The sequence below is a fragment of the Oncorhynchus tshawytscha genome, linkage group LG09, assembly GCF_018296145.1.
Source record: "Oncorhynchus tshawytscha isolate Ot180627B linkage group LG09, Otsh_v2.0, whole genome shotgun sequence".
In the NCBI taxonomy this organism is placed as follows: domain Eukaryota; kingdom Metazoa; phylum Chordata; class Actinopteri; order Salmoniformes; family Salmonidae; genus Oncorhynchus; species Oncorhynchus tshawytscha.
The window spans coordinates 22,391,142-22,407,592 of record NC_056437.1 but is presented as its reverse complement, the minus strand read 5'-3'; the positions used below and the strand labels follow the sequence as shown (position 1 = coordinate 22,407,592).

At 41.2% G+C, this 16,451-nt stretch overlaps 1 protein-coding gene across 3 annotated transcripts; it reads left to right on the top strand.

Annotated features, from left to right (window-relative positions):
* Positions 1-6,860: 6,860 nt before the first annotated feature.
* LOC112257589 (glutathione hydrolase 5 proenzyme) lies at positions 6,861-15,734 on the top strand. Of its 3 annotated transcripts, XM_042326681.1 has the most exons (13): positions 6,861-6,963; positions 7,128-7,221; positions 8,894-9,021; positions 9,133-9,228; positions 9,731-9,929; positions 11,104-11,264; positions 11,447-11,593; positions 11,811-11,941; positions 12,027-12,211; positions 12,412-12,503; positions 12,655-12,767; positions 12,894-13,004; positions 13,278-15,734. In XM_042326681.1, the coding sequence occupies exons 3-13, from the start codon at positions 8,976-8,978 to the stop codon at positions 13,422-13,424; spliced, it is 1,428 nt and encodes a 475-aa protein (XP_042182615.1). In that variant the 5' UTR covers positions 6,861-6,963; positions 7,128-7,221; positions 8,894-8,975; the 3' UTR covers positions 13,425-15,734. The 3 variants fall into 3 exon arrangements, with proteins under 3 accessions (XP_042182615.1, XP_024287038.1, XP_024287037.1); XM_024431270.2 differs by lacking the exon at positions 6,861-6,963 and having other exon boundaries at positions 6,970-7,221; positions 9,731-9,926; XM_024431269.2 differs by lacking the exon at positions 6,861-6,963 and having other exon boundaries at positions 6,970-7,221.
* Positions 15,735-16,451: the final 717 nt, after the last annotated feature.

Here is a 16,451-nt window from a genome sequence, read left to right as displayed (position 1 = left end):
CAGCGCTTCCAGAGCCTCCCTCCTGTTCGGCGCTGCCAGAGCCGCCCATCAGTCAGGAGCTGCCAGAGCCGCCCTTCACTCCGGCGCTGCCAGAGTCGCCCTTCACTCCGGTGCTGCCAGAGTCGCCCTTCACTTCGGCGCTGCCAGAGTCACCCGTCTATTCGGGGCCCGCTGCAAGGGTCCCCAGTCCGAGGTCGGAGGTGAGGGTCGCCGCTCCAAAGGCGGCACTTAATTGGGCCAAGACTATGGTGGAGTGGGTCCACGTCCCGCGCCAGAGCCGCCACAGCGGACAGATGCCCACCCAGACCCTCCCCGATGGGGTTAGGTTTTGCGGCCGGAGTCCGCACCTTTGGGGGGGGGTACTGTCACGTCCTGACCTTAGTTCCTTTTGTATGTCTCTATTTTAGGTTGGTCAGGGCGTGAGTTGGGGTGGGCGTTCTATGTTTTGTTCTTGTGTTTATATTTCTAGGGGTTTGGCCTGGTATGGTTCCCAATCAGAGGCAGCTGTCAATTGTTGTCTCTGATTGAGAACAATACTTACGTAGCCTGTTTTCTCACTCTTGTTTGTGGGTGGTTATTTTCCATTTCAGTGTTTTTCACCATATGGAACTGTTTCGTTTTTTTCTTCATTTGCTTGTTCGTTTGTTCTCTGTGTTCAGTGTAATAAATATGACGAACACTTACCACACTGCACACTGCACCACACTATTGGTCCGATAACGACAACCGTTACATATTTAGTTCAATTGAGGGATGTTTGTTTAATTGAATCTCACAATCACTCTGTAAAATGTTCACCCTTAAATTGTGAGGTGTAGTTCAAGTTCACCCAAATGAAAAATGTACACAATTTTACAGAAATCTAGAATGAAGCTAATGGACACTGATTTAGGTTAGCTATTTAAAGCATGCTAACAGGGGTCTGCGCTGTTAAATTTGGGGACTTCCGGATTCCTACGGAGGTGAGCAGGCAGCAGTGGATGAACAATTGTTCGTGAGACCCGACCTCCTCTCACTCCGGTGTTCTCGTAGACGCCCATCAATCCTAATCGTGAGGGCGATGAGGGAATCGAGGTCCAATTATAACTCCCGCTCGGTGAGCTCGTCTTTTATTTCCTCCGACAGCCCATGAAGGAAGGAATCGAATAGAGCCTCCGGATTCCAGGCACTCTCTGCAGCCAATGTGCGAAACTCTACTGCTTATTCTGCCACAGTACGGGAGTTCTGATGTCCCTTCAGTAGTTTTCGGGACGCCTCTCTCCCGGGCACAAGAGAATCGAACCTTCCTCAACTCCGCCATGAAATCTTCCAGGTTATGGCAAACAGCGGATTGTTGCTCCCAAACGGCCGTCGCCCAGGAGACATTATGACATCGTTTTTAAAAAATCATCATAATAATATATAATAATAATATATTATATATATATATTAATACTACTAGCGCACATAACAATTTTATGAAGTTGTCTTTAGCTAGTCCAGATAGGTTCTCAATCTCCCAACCTCATAACTAGCTACCAAGAAGCCATTTCAGGCCATCAATCAAGTTAGAGTAGCTAGCTTGTCTAATATCTTAGCTGGCATGCCTGCTGGAAAGGTTGGTAGACTTTAGAAAAGCAAGCAATTGCTAAATGTACTGAATAAGACTCACATTATTTTCAATCTTTTACCTAGATTTTAAGCATAATGATTATGGCTCTAGAAAAGGCAATTTCAGTTTCAGTTTTTTTCAGAAATCTCCAACTTCCACATGTGGGGGCCTAGTCCCCCTCCAGACCACCCCCCAGCCACCCCTTCTTTGTGCCCCCTCAGAGTCACATGGCCAGTGTGCTAAATAAAACATTTAAAAAGTTTTAAATCATGTCTAGTTCCAATATGAACTGAGTTGATTACACCTTCCTAACGCTTGTCAATTTCAAAACTGATCAAGTGGAGCATGACAATGAGTCATGATGAAAACCATTTTGTCATAGTATTTGGGGGTCTGCATAGTCACAGGATGTAGGGGTGCTGAGCGTGCTGTAGCACCCCCTGATAAATCAGAATATATATATATTTTTGCGCTGGCACTGGACAAAAATAGTCCTCAGCAGTAAGAGGTTGCCGGTTTCGAATCCCGGAGCAAACTAGGTAAAAAATATGATGATGTGCCCCTTGAACAAGACACTTAACCCTAATTGCTCCTGTAAGTCGCTCTGGATAACAGTGTCTGCTAAATGACTAAAATGTAAATGGGTACATAAGTCATGCTACAGTACATGTTGAGGATGCAATGAAACAGGAGTAGTTAAAGTGTGCTGATCAGGACTGTCAACACAGATGTGGTTGTCTCAAAATAACCGTCTCAATTACCCTGATCTTTGGGTTACGTATGGGACAGGAAGGAACTTTTGCCACGTTGCTGCACTTAACATTGACAGAAAGCTGGGGACAGAACAGTGTGCTGCTTTTTATACATAGTATACTGCTGATAGAACAAAATAGCCAACAGAGGGGCAATGTTCTGAGAAGCATCTGGATATCCTCAACATAAAGACTCCTCTGTGTCATTGACATCCAGTTTACATACTAAAACTGTACTCTGTCGAGGATAATAGTAACTGTTGTTTAAGCATACTGTGCATTTGACATTACTGTAACAAATGACAGGATAAGGGCATCAAGGGTCAGCTCAAGAGTAACATTAAAGTGATTAAAGTGACAGATTAAAGTGACAGGAGTGGTACTATGTGTGTACACATTACACACACGGACACAGTATTCACTATTTCCTGTAGTTGAAAACAAAAAAAGTGTATTAGCTGATTAGAAATAGTGGACCTAAGCAAAATACACATGTAGCCAGCAAATGGAGAGCACAATGAATAAGTTGAAAAAGATTTGTTCTTTATTATTTAAAAAAAATCTAAAACGATTTCAAGTAGGCCCAGTTCAACATCTTTAAAACATGGTTGATGATAAGCCTATTACATGTATAATATGCTTAGACTGTTTGTATGAAGATAATATGCCACATTCCCTGCCAATGTCATCTAATATACACTGAACAAAAATATAAACGCAACATGCAACAATTTCAATGATTTTACAGTTCATATAAGGAAATCAGTCAATTGAAATAAATTCATTACACCCTAATCTATGTATTTCACATGAGGCCGAGACAATAAGAAGACACAGTGGCAGAATAAATTCATTACGCCCTAATCTATGTATTTCACATGAGGCCGAGACAATAAGAAGACACAGTGGCAGAATAAATTCATTACGCGCTAATCTATGTATTTCACATGAGGCCGAGACAATAAGAAGACACAGTGGCAGAATAAATTCATTACGCCCTAATCTATGTATTTCACATGAGGCCGAGACAATAAGAAGACACAGTGGCAGAATAAATTCATTACGCCTAATCTATGTATTTCACATGAGGCCGAGACAATAAGAAGACACAGTGGCAGAATAAATTCATTACGCGCTAATCTATGTATTTCACATGAGGCCGAGACAATAAGAAGACACAGTGGCAGAATAAATTCATTACGCCCTAATCTATGTATTTCACATGAGGCCGAGACAATAAGAAGACACAGTGGCAGAATAAATTCATTACGCCCTAATCTATGTATTTCACATGAGGCCGAGACAATAAGAAGACACAGTGGCAGAATAAATTCATTACGCCCTAATCTATGTATTTCACATGAGGCCGAGACAATAAGAAGACACAGTGGCAGAATAAATTCATTACACCCTAATCTATGTATTTCACATGAGGCCGATACAATAAGAAGACACAGTGGCAGAATAAATTCATTACGCCCTAATCTATGTATTTCACATGAGGCCGAGACAATAAGAAGACACAGTGGCAGAATAAATTCATTACGCCCTAATCTATGTATTTCACATGAGGCCGAGACAATAAGAAGACACAGTGGCAGAATAAATTCATTACGCCCTAATCTATGTATTTCACATGAGGCCGAGACAATAAGAAGACACAGTGGCAGAATAAATTCAACCACACCTTTGTTTCATCACAAAACCGGAGAGCAACCTCTGCACTATTTAGCACTATTTCGACTTCAACATTTCAACATCATCAAGTCACATATGCTTTCTTAGTCTAATACAGTGACAACTAAACAATTCAATCCAATCAACGTAATTTAAATATGATGTGGTTGTCCATGGTGCGTTCTTGCAAATAGATAAAGCATGTTGACTCACCCTACATGTAGGGAAACGCCAATACCATCTTCCTCTCTTTCATGTTGACAAAACAGTCTTTAACTCTGTCATACAGTACAGGTTTTATATTTTGTTATCCTAGGCTACCTGGCTAAAATGCTTGCTCGCTAGCCCAACTTCCTTTCATGGGCAATGTTAGCTACACTACCGTTCAAAAGTTTGGGGTCAGTTAGAAATGTCCTTGTTTTTGATAGAAAAGCTAAAAGACGTGTCCATTAAAATAACATCAAATTGATCAGAAATACAGTATAGACATTGTTAATGTTGTAAATGACTTTTGGAGCTGGAAATGGCAGATTGTTTATGGAATATCTACATAGATGTACAGAGGCCCATTATCAGCAACCATCACACCTGTGTTCCAATGGCACGTTGTGTCAGCTAATCCAAGTTTATAATTTTAAAAGGCTAATTGATCATTAGAAAACACTTTTAAATAATGTTAGCACAGCTGAAAACTGTTTTTCTGATTAAAGAAACAATACAACTGACCTTCTTTAGACTATTTGAGTATCTAGAGCATCAGCATTTGTGGGTTCGATTGCAGGCTCAAAATGGCCAGAAACAAAGAGCTTTCTTCTGAAACTCGTCAGTCTATTCTTGTTCTGAGAAATGAAGGCTATTCCATGCAAGAAATTGACAAGAAACTGAAGATCTTGTACAACGCAGTGTACTTCTCCCGTCACAGAACAGCGCAAACGGTCTCTAACTAGAATAGAAAGAGGAGTGGGAGGCCTTGGTGCAGGTCATTGTCCTGTTGCTTCAATTGGCGGACAGATAGCCTTACATTCTCCTGCAAAATGTCTTGATAAACTTGGGAATTAGTTTTTTCGTTGATGATAGCAAGCTGTCCAGTCCTTGAGGCAGCAAAGCAGCCCCAAACCATGATGCTCCCTCCACCATGAGGTTTTGATGTTGGTATGCTGTGCCTTTTTTTCTCCACACATAGTGTTGAGTATTCCTTCCAAACAACTAAACTGTAGTTTCATCTGTCCAGAGAATATTTTGCCAGTAGTGCTGTGGAACATCCAGGTGCACTTTTGCAAACTTCAGACGTGCAGCAATGGGGTTTTTTGGACAGCAGTTGCTTCTTCTGTGGTGTCCTCCCATGAACACCATTCTTGCTTAGTGTTTTACATATTGTAGACTCGTCAACAGAGTTGTTAGCATCTCCCAGAGATTTCTGCAAGTCTTTAGCTGACACTCTAGGATTCTTCTTAACCTCATTGGGCATTCTGTCAGAACAGTAGGCTAAGTTATGAGGGGGAAAGGGACCAAATTATTAGGGTGAGGCACATGAGCTACTAACAGCTTACTACACAACATACACTTAATATTACTTTCTTAGCTACCAATAACATATCTCCCTGGCATATCACATTATTTATTCAGCAGCATACAAGACATTTTTGGACTCACCTTGTTGTGCTGTGCTCACTTGGAACAGGAAGGTGGCGCAGAGGTCCTTCATGTGGGAAAATGTTGTCATCAAACTTTGTCATCAGTCTGGCATTCTCTGGATTTATGGTGCTTTCAAGACAACTGGGAACTCTGGAAAAAACAAGGTTAAATCATGAAGTCATGCTGGATTGACAGCATGGCCAATGTATTCAACATTTTCTGGCCCATGGTGTTGAATGTTTATCCTTTTAAGCTTGGAAAAAATACCCTTAAACCCAGACTTGGACCACACACCCGCTCCACTGAATAGCAGGCTAGTGTTTGCTTTGCAACGTTTGCAGTTAGCCACTGATTCCTTCCAAACCACTCATTGTTGAATTTGCGATTTCAAACTTGTTATGAAATGTTTATGTCCAGTGGCCAATATGTTTTATCTCTAATTTGTGTTCATCATTTCTCTTCATATGACCAGGTTTGAAAAGGATTTGCCAGTAGATTGTCGACTTGAGTCATGATGATGACTGCTTGTCTAGTTTGCTAGCTAAGATTTTGAAAGTATGATGTTGACATGATCAGTCCAATCAAAGCTATGGTACATATAACATGATTTGACATTTTATCTGTGGTCAATGACCTTGTTGGATGGGCACTGCTAATGTAATTCTATGGCAGCACCCAATGGGGTTGAATTTTTTTAGCTCTTCCTGTAGATTTTGCGGTGACATAGTGTCCCCAACATCGTCTGCGGTTGTGAGGCCGGTTGGACGTACTGCCAAATTCTCTAAAACAACCTTGGAGGCAGCTTATGGTAGAGAAATTAACATTACATTATCTGGTAACAGCTCTGGTGGATATTCCTGCAATCAGCATGCCACCTGCAAGCTCCCTCATAACCTGACACATCTGTGGCATTGTGCTGTGTGACAAAACTGCACATTTTAGAGTGGCCTTTCACTGTCCCCAGCACAAGGTGCACCTGTTTAATGATCAGGCTGTTTAATCAGCTTCTTCATATGCCACACCTTTCAGGAGGATCGATTATCTGGGCAAATGAGAAATGCTCACTAACAGGGATGCAAAGAATTTGTGCACAGCATTTGAGAGAAATAAGCTTTTTGTGCATATGGAACATTTCTGGGATCCTTTATTTCATGAAACATGGGACCAACGCTTTACATGTTGCGTTTATATTTGTGTTCAGTTTCAGTATGGCTCAAGGGGAAACAACGTTCACTTTCACTTCAGAAGTACAACAATTTGATCGAGTGGGGTGGAGGAGGAGTGTGAAGGCTCATTGACTACTAAGCGGTGAGCTCTTGGAACGGGACAACACTTTCTGCCCAGCGGAGAATAGTATTTTTGGAAAAGTTTTTCTCTTGAAAGCATGTCCAAATATAAGCCATGGCAGGTTGGTTGCTGTCTCTGTATCGGTTTATTTGGTGCTATAATATTCATCTGTCTCTGCATACTAGTCTTCGGCGTATTTATCCACCGAGGATGCTCCGAGGACACGTACAAGCACGCGGCGGTTTCTGCGGACTCTAAACTTTGCTCGGACATTGGCAGGTAAAGTAGAATACGGTCGCCTCGATCGTACAGCTAGTTATAATAAATTATAATTGATTTAAAACATGTTATCTAAAGTTTCACTGCTCTAATGGGCTACCTATGATAAATGGATTTGGTAGTCTGATTGAACAGGCGTTGTTTGGTGTTATTTTACCAAGATGGCCAAATTCAACTGGTCTCTAGGTTCAAGCTGCGTGCCTTATCATGGACAATATAATTGTCATTTTAGCAGGGAAAGAACTCTTTACTGCAGTGATTTAGACTGTAGGCTATTCATTTTCAACTGGTAGCCAACGTGCAGATAGATATAAACCGTAGGTACAGAACTATTAATTGTATTGAACCCAAGTTACTTGATTCAGCTGTGACTGATCAGATCTATAGCTTTCCTTTTATTACAAAAAAAATGATGCCTACAGTAAGTATTTGTTATATTTTTATCAGTGACTTTTCCCATGTATTTTAAGCACACTGACACTTCTGCATATACTCAGTTGGTTTGAGCTTTCCATTCCTTTGATATAACCCCTAGCATGGCCAATAGTCAGCTCCCTCAGCAAAAACATGTACCTCAACACAAAATCTTCAGCTTTGTTAGCGGAACCGGTAGCGCACACAGATCAGCTTGCGTCTCTGTGCTATAGGTCATCTATTTCCCCTACCACCTGCCAAGAGTTGTCACTCATCAGCAATGCACTTACTTGTTCAGTCGTGTGAAGTTATGTGAACATCTCTTATTTTAAGCAATAAATGAGGCATGAAGACACTCTTCACTTCTTCAGCTGTCCCCATTCGAGAACCTTTTATGGTTCCAGGTAGGACTCTCTGTGGAAAGGGTTCCACATGGAACCCAAAAGGGTTCTTCTACCTGGAACCAAAAAGGGTTCTCCTATGGTGACAGCTGAAGAACCCTTTTAGGTTATAGATAGCATCTTTTTTCTAGTAGTGTAGAGGTCCAGATGACCCAACATGCCTACACTGGAGGAGAGAGGATGTAAGCACAATTAAAGTTGGACCTACTTTTATGTGATGGGGCATTTCTGCAGGGTGTACATAGTAAGCAATCTTTGTGTTGACACCATGGCCTCTTAGATCCCCCTACTGTCTCTGTTGTTTAACACGGAGAAAGGACACAAGGCTTTTAATACCTGTGTCATAATATTTAAAAATATATTTTTTTTGACCCTATCCTTTGAAAGCCCTTTATTAGCACTTGAATAGAAATTATTCTTTTAGTATTGTGTATAGTAGGCAGAGTCTACCGCACATCGAGGGCTGATTGGTGAAGGTGCTGGAGGCAAAAGGCTAAACTGGAGAAATAGGAAAAAGTCTCTGCTCACTTTCATTCAGATACACAAAGCTTTTGCTTTTATACACAGATGATCATACACAATTATTGCCTGATGATCTTCTGAACTTCCCAATACCTTTCTGGTGCATTTTAGTAACTTCAAACTATACTTTCTTCAGATTTAAAAACTTTGAAAGTACTGTCAGACTGATTTGTAATAGACTGTCAAGGACCAAAATAAAAAATGTAAACATTGGCTGTTGATTACATCAAGTTTTTTTTACAAGTTGGGGTCGCAAAACATTTTAAAAATCCAAATGGGGTCAATTGCCAACAAAAACGTTTGGGAACTTCTGCTGTAATGTGGGCTGTTTCCAGAGATATACTGCAACAAGGAGGATCGGCAGTAGATGGCGCCATTGCAGCTCTGTTGTGCACCTCACTGGTCAACCCTCAGAGCATGGGCCTGGGAGGAGGCTCTATATTCACTGTTAGGGACAAAACTGGTGAGTCTGTTCTTTTATAGTCTTTGCTTTTGTGGTACTTTACTGTGGGGTTTAGCCAATAATGTTTGTGGTGGAATTGTATAACCTATGCATCTCTTTATCTTTCCTCAGGCACGGTGAAAACCTTCAGTTCGAGAGAGACTGTTCCACAGTCATTCAAAGCTGATCTGCTGAAGGGCTGTCCAACATCTGTCACATTTATTACAGGTAGTTAGACCTGCCAAAAAATGGATGGATGGATCCATATACAGTATCAATGTGTGTACATTGTATGACAACAATTAACAGATTTTTTAAATTCAAATAACTCTGACAGCTAAAAGAGTAATGCCTTTTAGCCGTTCTAACATCAAATGTGAGCAAACTACAACACCAAACACTACCCCTTTCATGTCTACTCTTCCTTTCTGTCCTGGAATGTGGCATGATGTAACACCTCTCTTTTTGTTTGTGTATTAGGGCCCATACAGTCCAGTAGCGTTTCCTGACCTACTTAGCACCTCTGAACAGAGTGCTAGCTGTAATTTGTTTACCGAGTGTACATGATTTTACATGTATCATTGCGTGAAAATGTTGGCAGTCGGACGTTTACAGCAGGTGGTCCCTAAAACACAGCACGCTGAATGATTGGCGCAGACACGCTAAATCCACATTCAGTACGGTGTGTGCAAGCTTTAACATCTCTTTTTGCTTGTGTGGACCCTGGCAGGTAGTCAGTGGATTGGCGTTCCTGGAGAGTTGCGTGGGTATGAGGTGGTTCACAGAATGTACGGGAAGCTGCCCTGGGCCAGGCTGTTTGAGCCCACCATTAGACTGGCCAGAGAAGGATTTCCTATGCCACCCTTCCTGGGATCCCTCCTTAACATCACACTCATAGGAAACCTGGTGAAAGCAACATCACTCTGGTAGTAAGAGATCTCACTCACACTTACAGACAGGAACTCAATGTGTACATTAGTTTTCATACACTTAAGGACTCGGGTGTTAAATGAAGTCATTGAGGATTGCACTTGTTTCGATTGATTGTAGTGGTTTATTTGTAATTGTATCTTGTAGTTTTTTTCTTTATTTTTTATGTAAATTGTATTGATTGTGAAAATGTTTGTACTCGGGACACCATTATGAATGAGACTTTGGTCTCATTTGGGATCCCCTGAATAAATACAAGTAAGAATAATATATATATATATATAAGAAAGACGCTAAAACTGCATTTGTCCAAATGTCAGGTCAGCAAAGTTGTTAACAGTGCATGAAGTACATGTATCTGAGGACTTTTCAGTCAGAAAGTCCAGATATCCAGTCCTATTCTAGCATGAAGCTAATAAACTTGTTTAGAGATTGACACCTCCACTGTAGTCTGTGGGCTCAGATCAAGTTCTCATCTGTATGGTTGTGCAGTACTATACACAGACAGACTGCAGAGGCTTTCCTGAGTACAGACTGTAGACCAGTGGAGGCTGCTGAGGGGAGGATGGCTCATAATAATGGCTGGAAATCATGTATTTGATACCATTCTACTTATTGCGCTCTAGCCATTATCACAAGCCCATCCTCCTCAATTAAGGTGCCACTGACATCCTGTGCGGCAGACACAGACTGCAGAGGCTTTCCTGAATACAGACTGCAGACACAGACTGCAGAGGCGTTTCCTCGTCTCGGCTCCTCTCCTCTCTCTTCCTCCTCTTACAGAACAGAAGTGTGAGCAGTAGCACAGGAGATGTGTGGGGAATGTGCCCTTGGCACCCCAGCAGATGGAGAGGGGGATTCACATATACTCAGGGATAATTTGAGAATGGAGATGGCAATGAAATTACAGAGATCTAATGTTTGACAGTTGCAAATGTTCTGTTCTATCACTGTAATCCAATAAAAAATAAAATCGCATTTTATTTCTCACACGCGCCGAATACAACAGGCTTACCGTGACATGCTTACTTAAAAGCCCTTAACCAACAATGCAGTTCAAGAAATATAGTTAAGAAAATATTTACTAAATAAACTAAAGTAAAAAGTCTTTTTTTAAAGTCTTTTTTCTGTTTGTGGTTGGTATGGTATATTAAAGACATGCCGCTCTTTCAGTGAGGTGTTCTGCCACAAGAACAAGACGGTGCTGGGCATAGGAGACATGTTGAAGTTCCCTAAACTGGCAGAAACCATGGAAACCATTGCAGAACAAGGTGTAGATGCCTTTTACACTGGCCAAATTGGACTTGACTTGATCCAAGACGTAAAAGCAGCAGGTGGGAGCGAGATTTATTTGTGTAAATGAGAGAGGGGGAGGGAGAGAAAGATTGGGAGAAATGTAGAGGGAAAACCAGTAAAAAAATTTTTTAAATACATTTTAATAAACTCCAGATTGTTATATTTTCTTGTCCGTGTAAGGATTGCTAACATGGATGGACATACTTGTCTCCCCATTTAGGTGGGACCCTTACCATGGAGGATCTGAAGTCATTCAGAGTCCGAGTGGAGGATGCCTGGACTGTTCCTCTTGGCGATTACCAGATGCACATCCCTCCACCTCCTGCAGGGGGAGTCATGCTTGCCTTCATCCTCAACCTTGTTAAAGGTACATTAGGTACCTTAGGTGTTAACACTTTCTCCAAGTGTTTCAAGTCAAGTCAGGCTACAGCTATATCCACAATTTAGAGCTATTGTTTTGTAACCATTATGTTTAAAGTGTGTTGATGGTGTGTCGTCATGGTAGTGCACAATCAGTGGACAGTTCCAAAAGGTACCTTCTCCAGGTTGTGGAGGTTTGACTGGCTGTTTTTGACCTTTCCCAGGGTTCCATTTCACCCCCAGGTCCATGGAGGAGGACCAGAAGGTCCTGACCTATCACTGCTACTTGGAGGCAGCTAAATTTGCTAACGGACAGAGGAAGAGCGTTCACGATCCTGTTTTCAACACTAAAAAAGTAAGGATCTAAGAGAACTGCCCCTCTAAGTGTATTCTGTACTTTTACACACTAATATGTGAAATCATACTTTTTTAAAATGTAGGATGCATCGTATATGGTGGACTCTGACTTTGCTGATCGGATCAGGGTATTGATCAGTAAAAACCGTACCTATAATGACTCCTACTACAACATAACACCTTCCCCTGACCGCTTTGGGACCACGCACGTGTCAGTCCTGGCTGAAGATGGATCTGCAGTCTCTGTCACAAGTACCATCAACCAAATGTGAGCCTCTACCCTCACTGAGATGCGGAACAGCACATCCCTCTAAATAGAACACCGTCTAATGTATTAACACACAGTCTCCTTCTAAATAGTAATATGACCAATGTCTCGACAGCAAACAAACCAGCTAAAACTGCAGGTTTTGGAGTTGTGTACTCTTTTTCTCTAGGCTAACAGTCTTTTTTTCTCTCTCTTTCCAGTTTTGGTGCAGGGATTTACTCCAGTAGAACAGGCATCATCCTCAACAACGAGCTGGCTGACTTCTGTTTTAGAGCAGAGGGATTGAGTGCAGGTACATATAAACTTTATAATTTAGTAACCGTTTTAAATGAATGTATCACTTAGGACTACTTGTCTAACCTTTAACTGGTCTTCATGGGGTGATATCTTATATAAGTCTATGGGTGATATCTGTGTATATTACATTGTCTCATTCCTCACAGGTGAACAGCCTCCCTCTTCAATGGCTCCAGCTATACTGAGCTCCAGCTCTGGGAAAAATACCCTTGTAATTGGGGGATCAGGGGGTAGCATGATCACGACCGCCATGGCCCTGGTGAGTCTTGATTCAGGTGTCTTAACCTATTTCTACCACATGTCTCACCATTCCTTCTCAACACAGCAAAACATGTTTTTTTTAGAAAAGGATACATAGAGCCTCATCAAATCTCTCCCCTTTCAGTCCATAATGAACCACCTTTGGTTGGGGATGAGTTTGAAAGATGCCATTGCTGCTCCTATAGTGTTTGTCGATGGCAACAACAATGTGAAGTTTGAGAATGGCTTTGATAAGGTAATTCCTCTGTTCTTATCCTTTCAGTAAATCAATGACAGCCAAGGTCACTGCAATTGGCTGTTGAGTGATGACAAAGTGATGTGTGTGTGTATATATATATGTATATATATATATATTATATAGCTAATATTGGTTTGATTGTAATGGCTGCCTGAGAGCAGTGACCATTTTGAGAGAAATACAGTCAAATCATTTTAAAATGGGATGAGTAAGGGACAGTGAGTGGTGCTTTTTTTTAGCCTGACTAACTGTCTGTCTGTCTGCTCTCAGTCTGTGATAGAGGCCCTTAAGATCATTGGACACAGAGTGACAGACTACAAATACTTCTTCAATGTGGTCAATGCTGTGGCCAAGGAGGACGGATGCATCACAGCCGTGTCAGATGCCAGGAAGCAGGGCAAATCTGCTGGCTACTGACCAAAGGTTTACAGCCAATTAGTTGGCTTTAGAACACTGTACAGTAGATCCCAGAGGACAGTACTTTTAGTGAGATTTATTTTTTGTAATTCTATTATCTTCATATATGAACATTTTTTTTATCTAAACCAACAGTCCAGAGCCTTAAGCAGAATCAAATGGCCCTCTTGACAAAATACTTAGGCACTGAAATGGATGGAGTTTCTAATTTGACCAAGTACATACAATTACATGCTTGTTCTTAATGATTAACTGTACAGTACACATAGATTATAGCACAAGGGAGGTCCCGAAGGTATTCAAATGGGAAGAGAAGGTCAGTACAGCCTGTCAGCCTGTACTAACATGGGACTCATACTGTGACCACAAGGACTTGTCAGATTCAGGACAGGACATGGTACAACATGTTACAACTCAATCCTCCAAGTTCATTTATTAGTCCCTCTCTGGAGTGTTGCAGCAATACTCTGAGACTCACACTTTGAGATAAAACAGGCTTTTTGCAGCCCCCTTCAGTGTCAGAAAGGAGCTCCACTGCCTAATAATACTAAAGCACCCTTTGCTGACTCTAACAGCTACCCAATCAGTTTGCTGCCTAATCTTATTAAACTGGTGGAGAGAATTGTGTTTGACCAAATACAATGCTACTTTTCAGAGAACAAATTAACTACTGACTTTCAGCATGCATATACAGAAAAGCACTCAACTTGTACTGCACTGACTCCGATGACGGATGATTGGTTAAAATAAATGGATAATAAGATGATAGTTGAAGCTGTATTGTTAGATTTCAATGCAGCCTTTGATGTTAGATCATAAATTGTTATTGAAAAAACTCACATTGGCTTTACATCACTTGCCATCACATGGTTGGACAGTTACTTATCCATTATAACCCAGAGAGTGTTCTTCAATGGAAGCTTCATTAATATCAGATATGTGGGGTGTCCCTCAGGACAATTCCACACTCTACATGTCAGCACCCAAAGTCGGTGAGCTCACAAAATAAATAAATAAAAGATTGTCAGTTTTAGAATGAGTGAAGAATAATAATAAACTGGTCTTAAATACATCTCAAACTAAAAGCATTGTATTTGGTTCAAAACATTCTCTAGGCCCTAAACCTCAACTGGAGTTGTACATAAAGGGTGTGACCATTGAGTAAGTTGAGGAAGCTGAATTCCTAGTAGTAACATTGGATGGTCAGTTATCATGGGCAAGTCATATTGGCAAAGTTGTTGTGAAGATGGGGCGGGGTATGTCTTTTATAAAAAGAGGTTATGTGTTTGAGACAAATCAACTTGGCATGTATAACAAGGCAATTAGAAATTCCAGACAAGCTCGTTTTCTAACTTGATCACTAAGATCGGGGTGGCAGGGTAGCCTAGTGGTTAGAGCGTTGGACTAGTAACCGAAAGGTCAAATCCCTGAGCTGACAAGGTACAAGTCTGTCCTTCTGCCCCTGAACAGGCACTTAACCCACTGTTCCTAGGCCGTCATTGAATAAGAATTTGTTCTTATCTGGCTTGCCAAGGTAAAATTAAAAAAATTATCTGAATGTGTTTGAGACAAATCAACTTGGCATGTATAACAACCATTGATGGCCTGATTTAATCCTACCCCTGCAAGCAAACCTGTGAACTTTCCTCCACAGCTAAAAGCTAAAATTACACCTAGCTTTTCATCTGGTGTTTTATCTTTATTCCACTTTAATTAAAATATGCGGCCAGATTCTCTCTGTGCTTTGGCGCCAACAATAAGTACTTTGGCCTTGTCTTGATTTAGCTGGAGGAAGTTGTAAGACATCCAAGTATTTAAATCACTAATACAGTCTAATAATTTATCCGTGTAGCTAAAATCCTCTGGTGACACAAATGTAAAGTTGTGTATCAAGTGCCAACTGTATTTTAGAAAAATTCCAGTCTGGTTTTCGTGCCCACTACAGCACAGAGACAGCCTTAGTTAAGGTGGTAAATGATCTTAGCGCTAACACAGATGCCAAACAGCTCTCCTTCCTTGTACTCTTGGATTTAGGTGCTGCATTCAACACTGTTGACCATGATGTCCTCTGGAAAGACTGGAGAGGTGGGTTGGCCTCTCAGGTCCAATTCTAAATTGGTTCAGGACCTATTTGGCAGGTTGAGTTTTTTTGTGACCCATGGTGAACATAACTCAGAGAAAATACTACCACCTGAGGAACATTGCCAAGGCGCGGCCATTTCTCTCTCAGGCTGATACAGAGAGACTCGTCCATGCTTTTATTATAAGCAGGCTTGACTACTTTAGTGCTCTCCTGTTTGGTCTACCCAAGAAAGCTATTGGTCAACTGCAAAACATACAGAATGCTGCTGCACTGGTACTGACCAAGACCAGACGGATAGCACACATTACACTGGTTTTAAGGTCTCTGCACTGGCTGCCTGTGAGTTTTAGAAATTAATTTTAAGATTCTTATATTGCTTTTTAAATCAATCCATAATTGTGTACCCCAATACATGTCAGACATACTTTTTAAGTTATGTACCCAGTAAGTCCCTCTGGTACTGGCCTTTTAACTATTCCAAAGCCTAGGACCAAGAGGCATGGAAAGGCAGCCTTTAGTTACTATGCCCCCAGCCTCTGGAACAGCCTGCCAGAGATCCTCAGTGGGCTGAAACTGTGGACATATTTAAAAGAGATCTTAAAACACCTTTTTAGCTTTGCTTTTCCTTAGTTCTTTTTAGTCATTTAGTTTTTGTTATTCTTTTATTTTTTATTTATCTCTTATTGTGAAGTAAATATTTACGTTTGTTTTTCCTGTGAAGCACATTGCGTTGCATTCCATGTCTGCAATGTGCTGTATAAATAAAGTTTGATTTATACTAGTTGTTCAGGCTCTGGTCTTGTCCCATCTTGATTACTGTCCGGTAATATGGTCAAGTGCAGCAAACAATGACCTAGCAAAGCTGCAGCTGGCTCAAAATAGAGCACACGCCTTGCCCTTAACTGCACATATAGAGCTAACATCAACATGCATGCCAGTCTTTT

Bases quoted from the DNA above. Each gene is read 5' to 3' on its own strand.
- LOC112257589 (XM_024431269.2), top strand. From the start codon at position 7,040: ATGTCCAAATATAAGCCATGGCAGGTTGGTTGCTGTCTCTGTATCGGT. The intron at 7,222-8,893 runs GTAAAGTAGAAT...GGCTGTTTCCAG, and splicing joins CTTTGCTCGGACATTGGCAG to AGATATACTGCAACAAGGAG. The intron at 12,212-12,411 runs GTGAGCCTCTAC...CTCTCTTTCCAG, and splicing joins ACAAGTACCATCAACCAAAT to TTTTGGTGCAGGGATTTACT.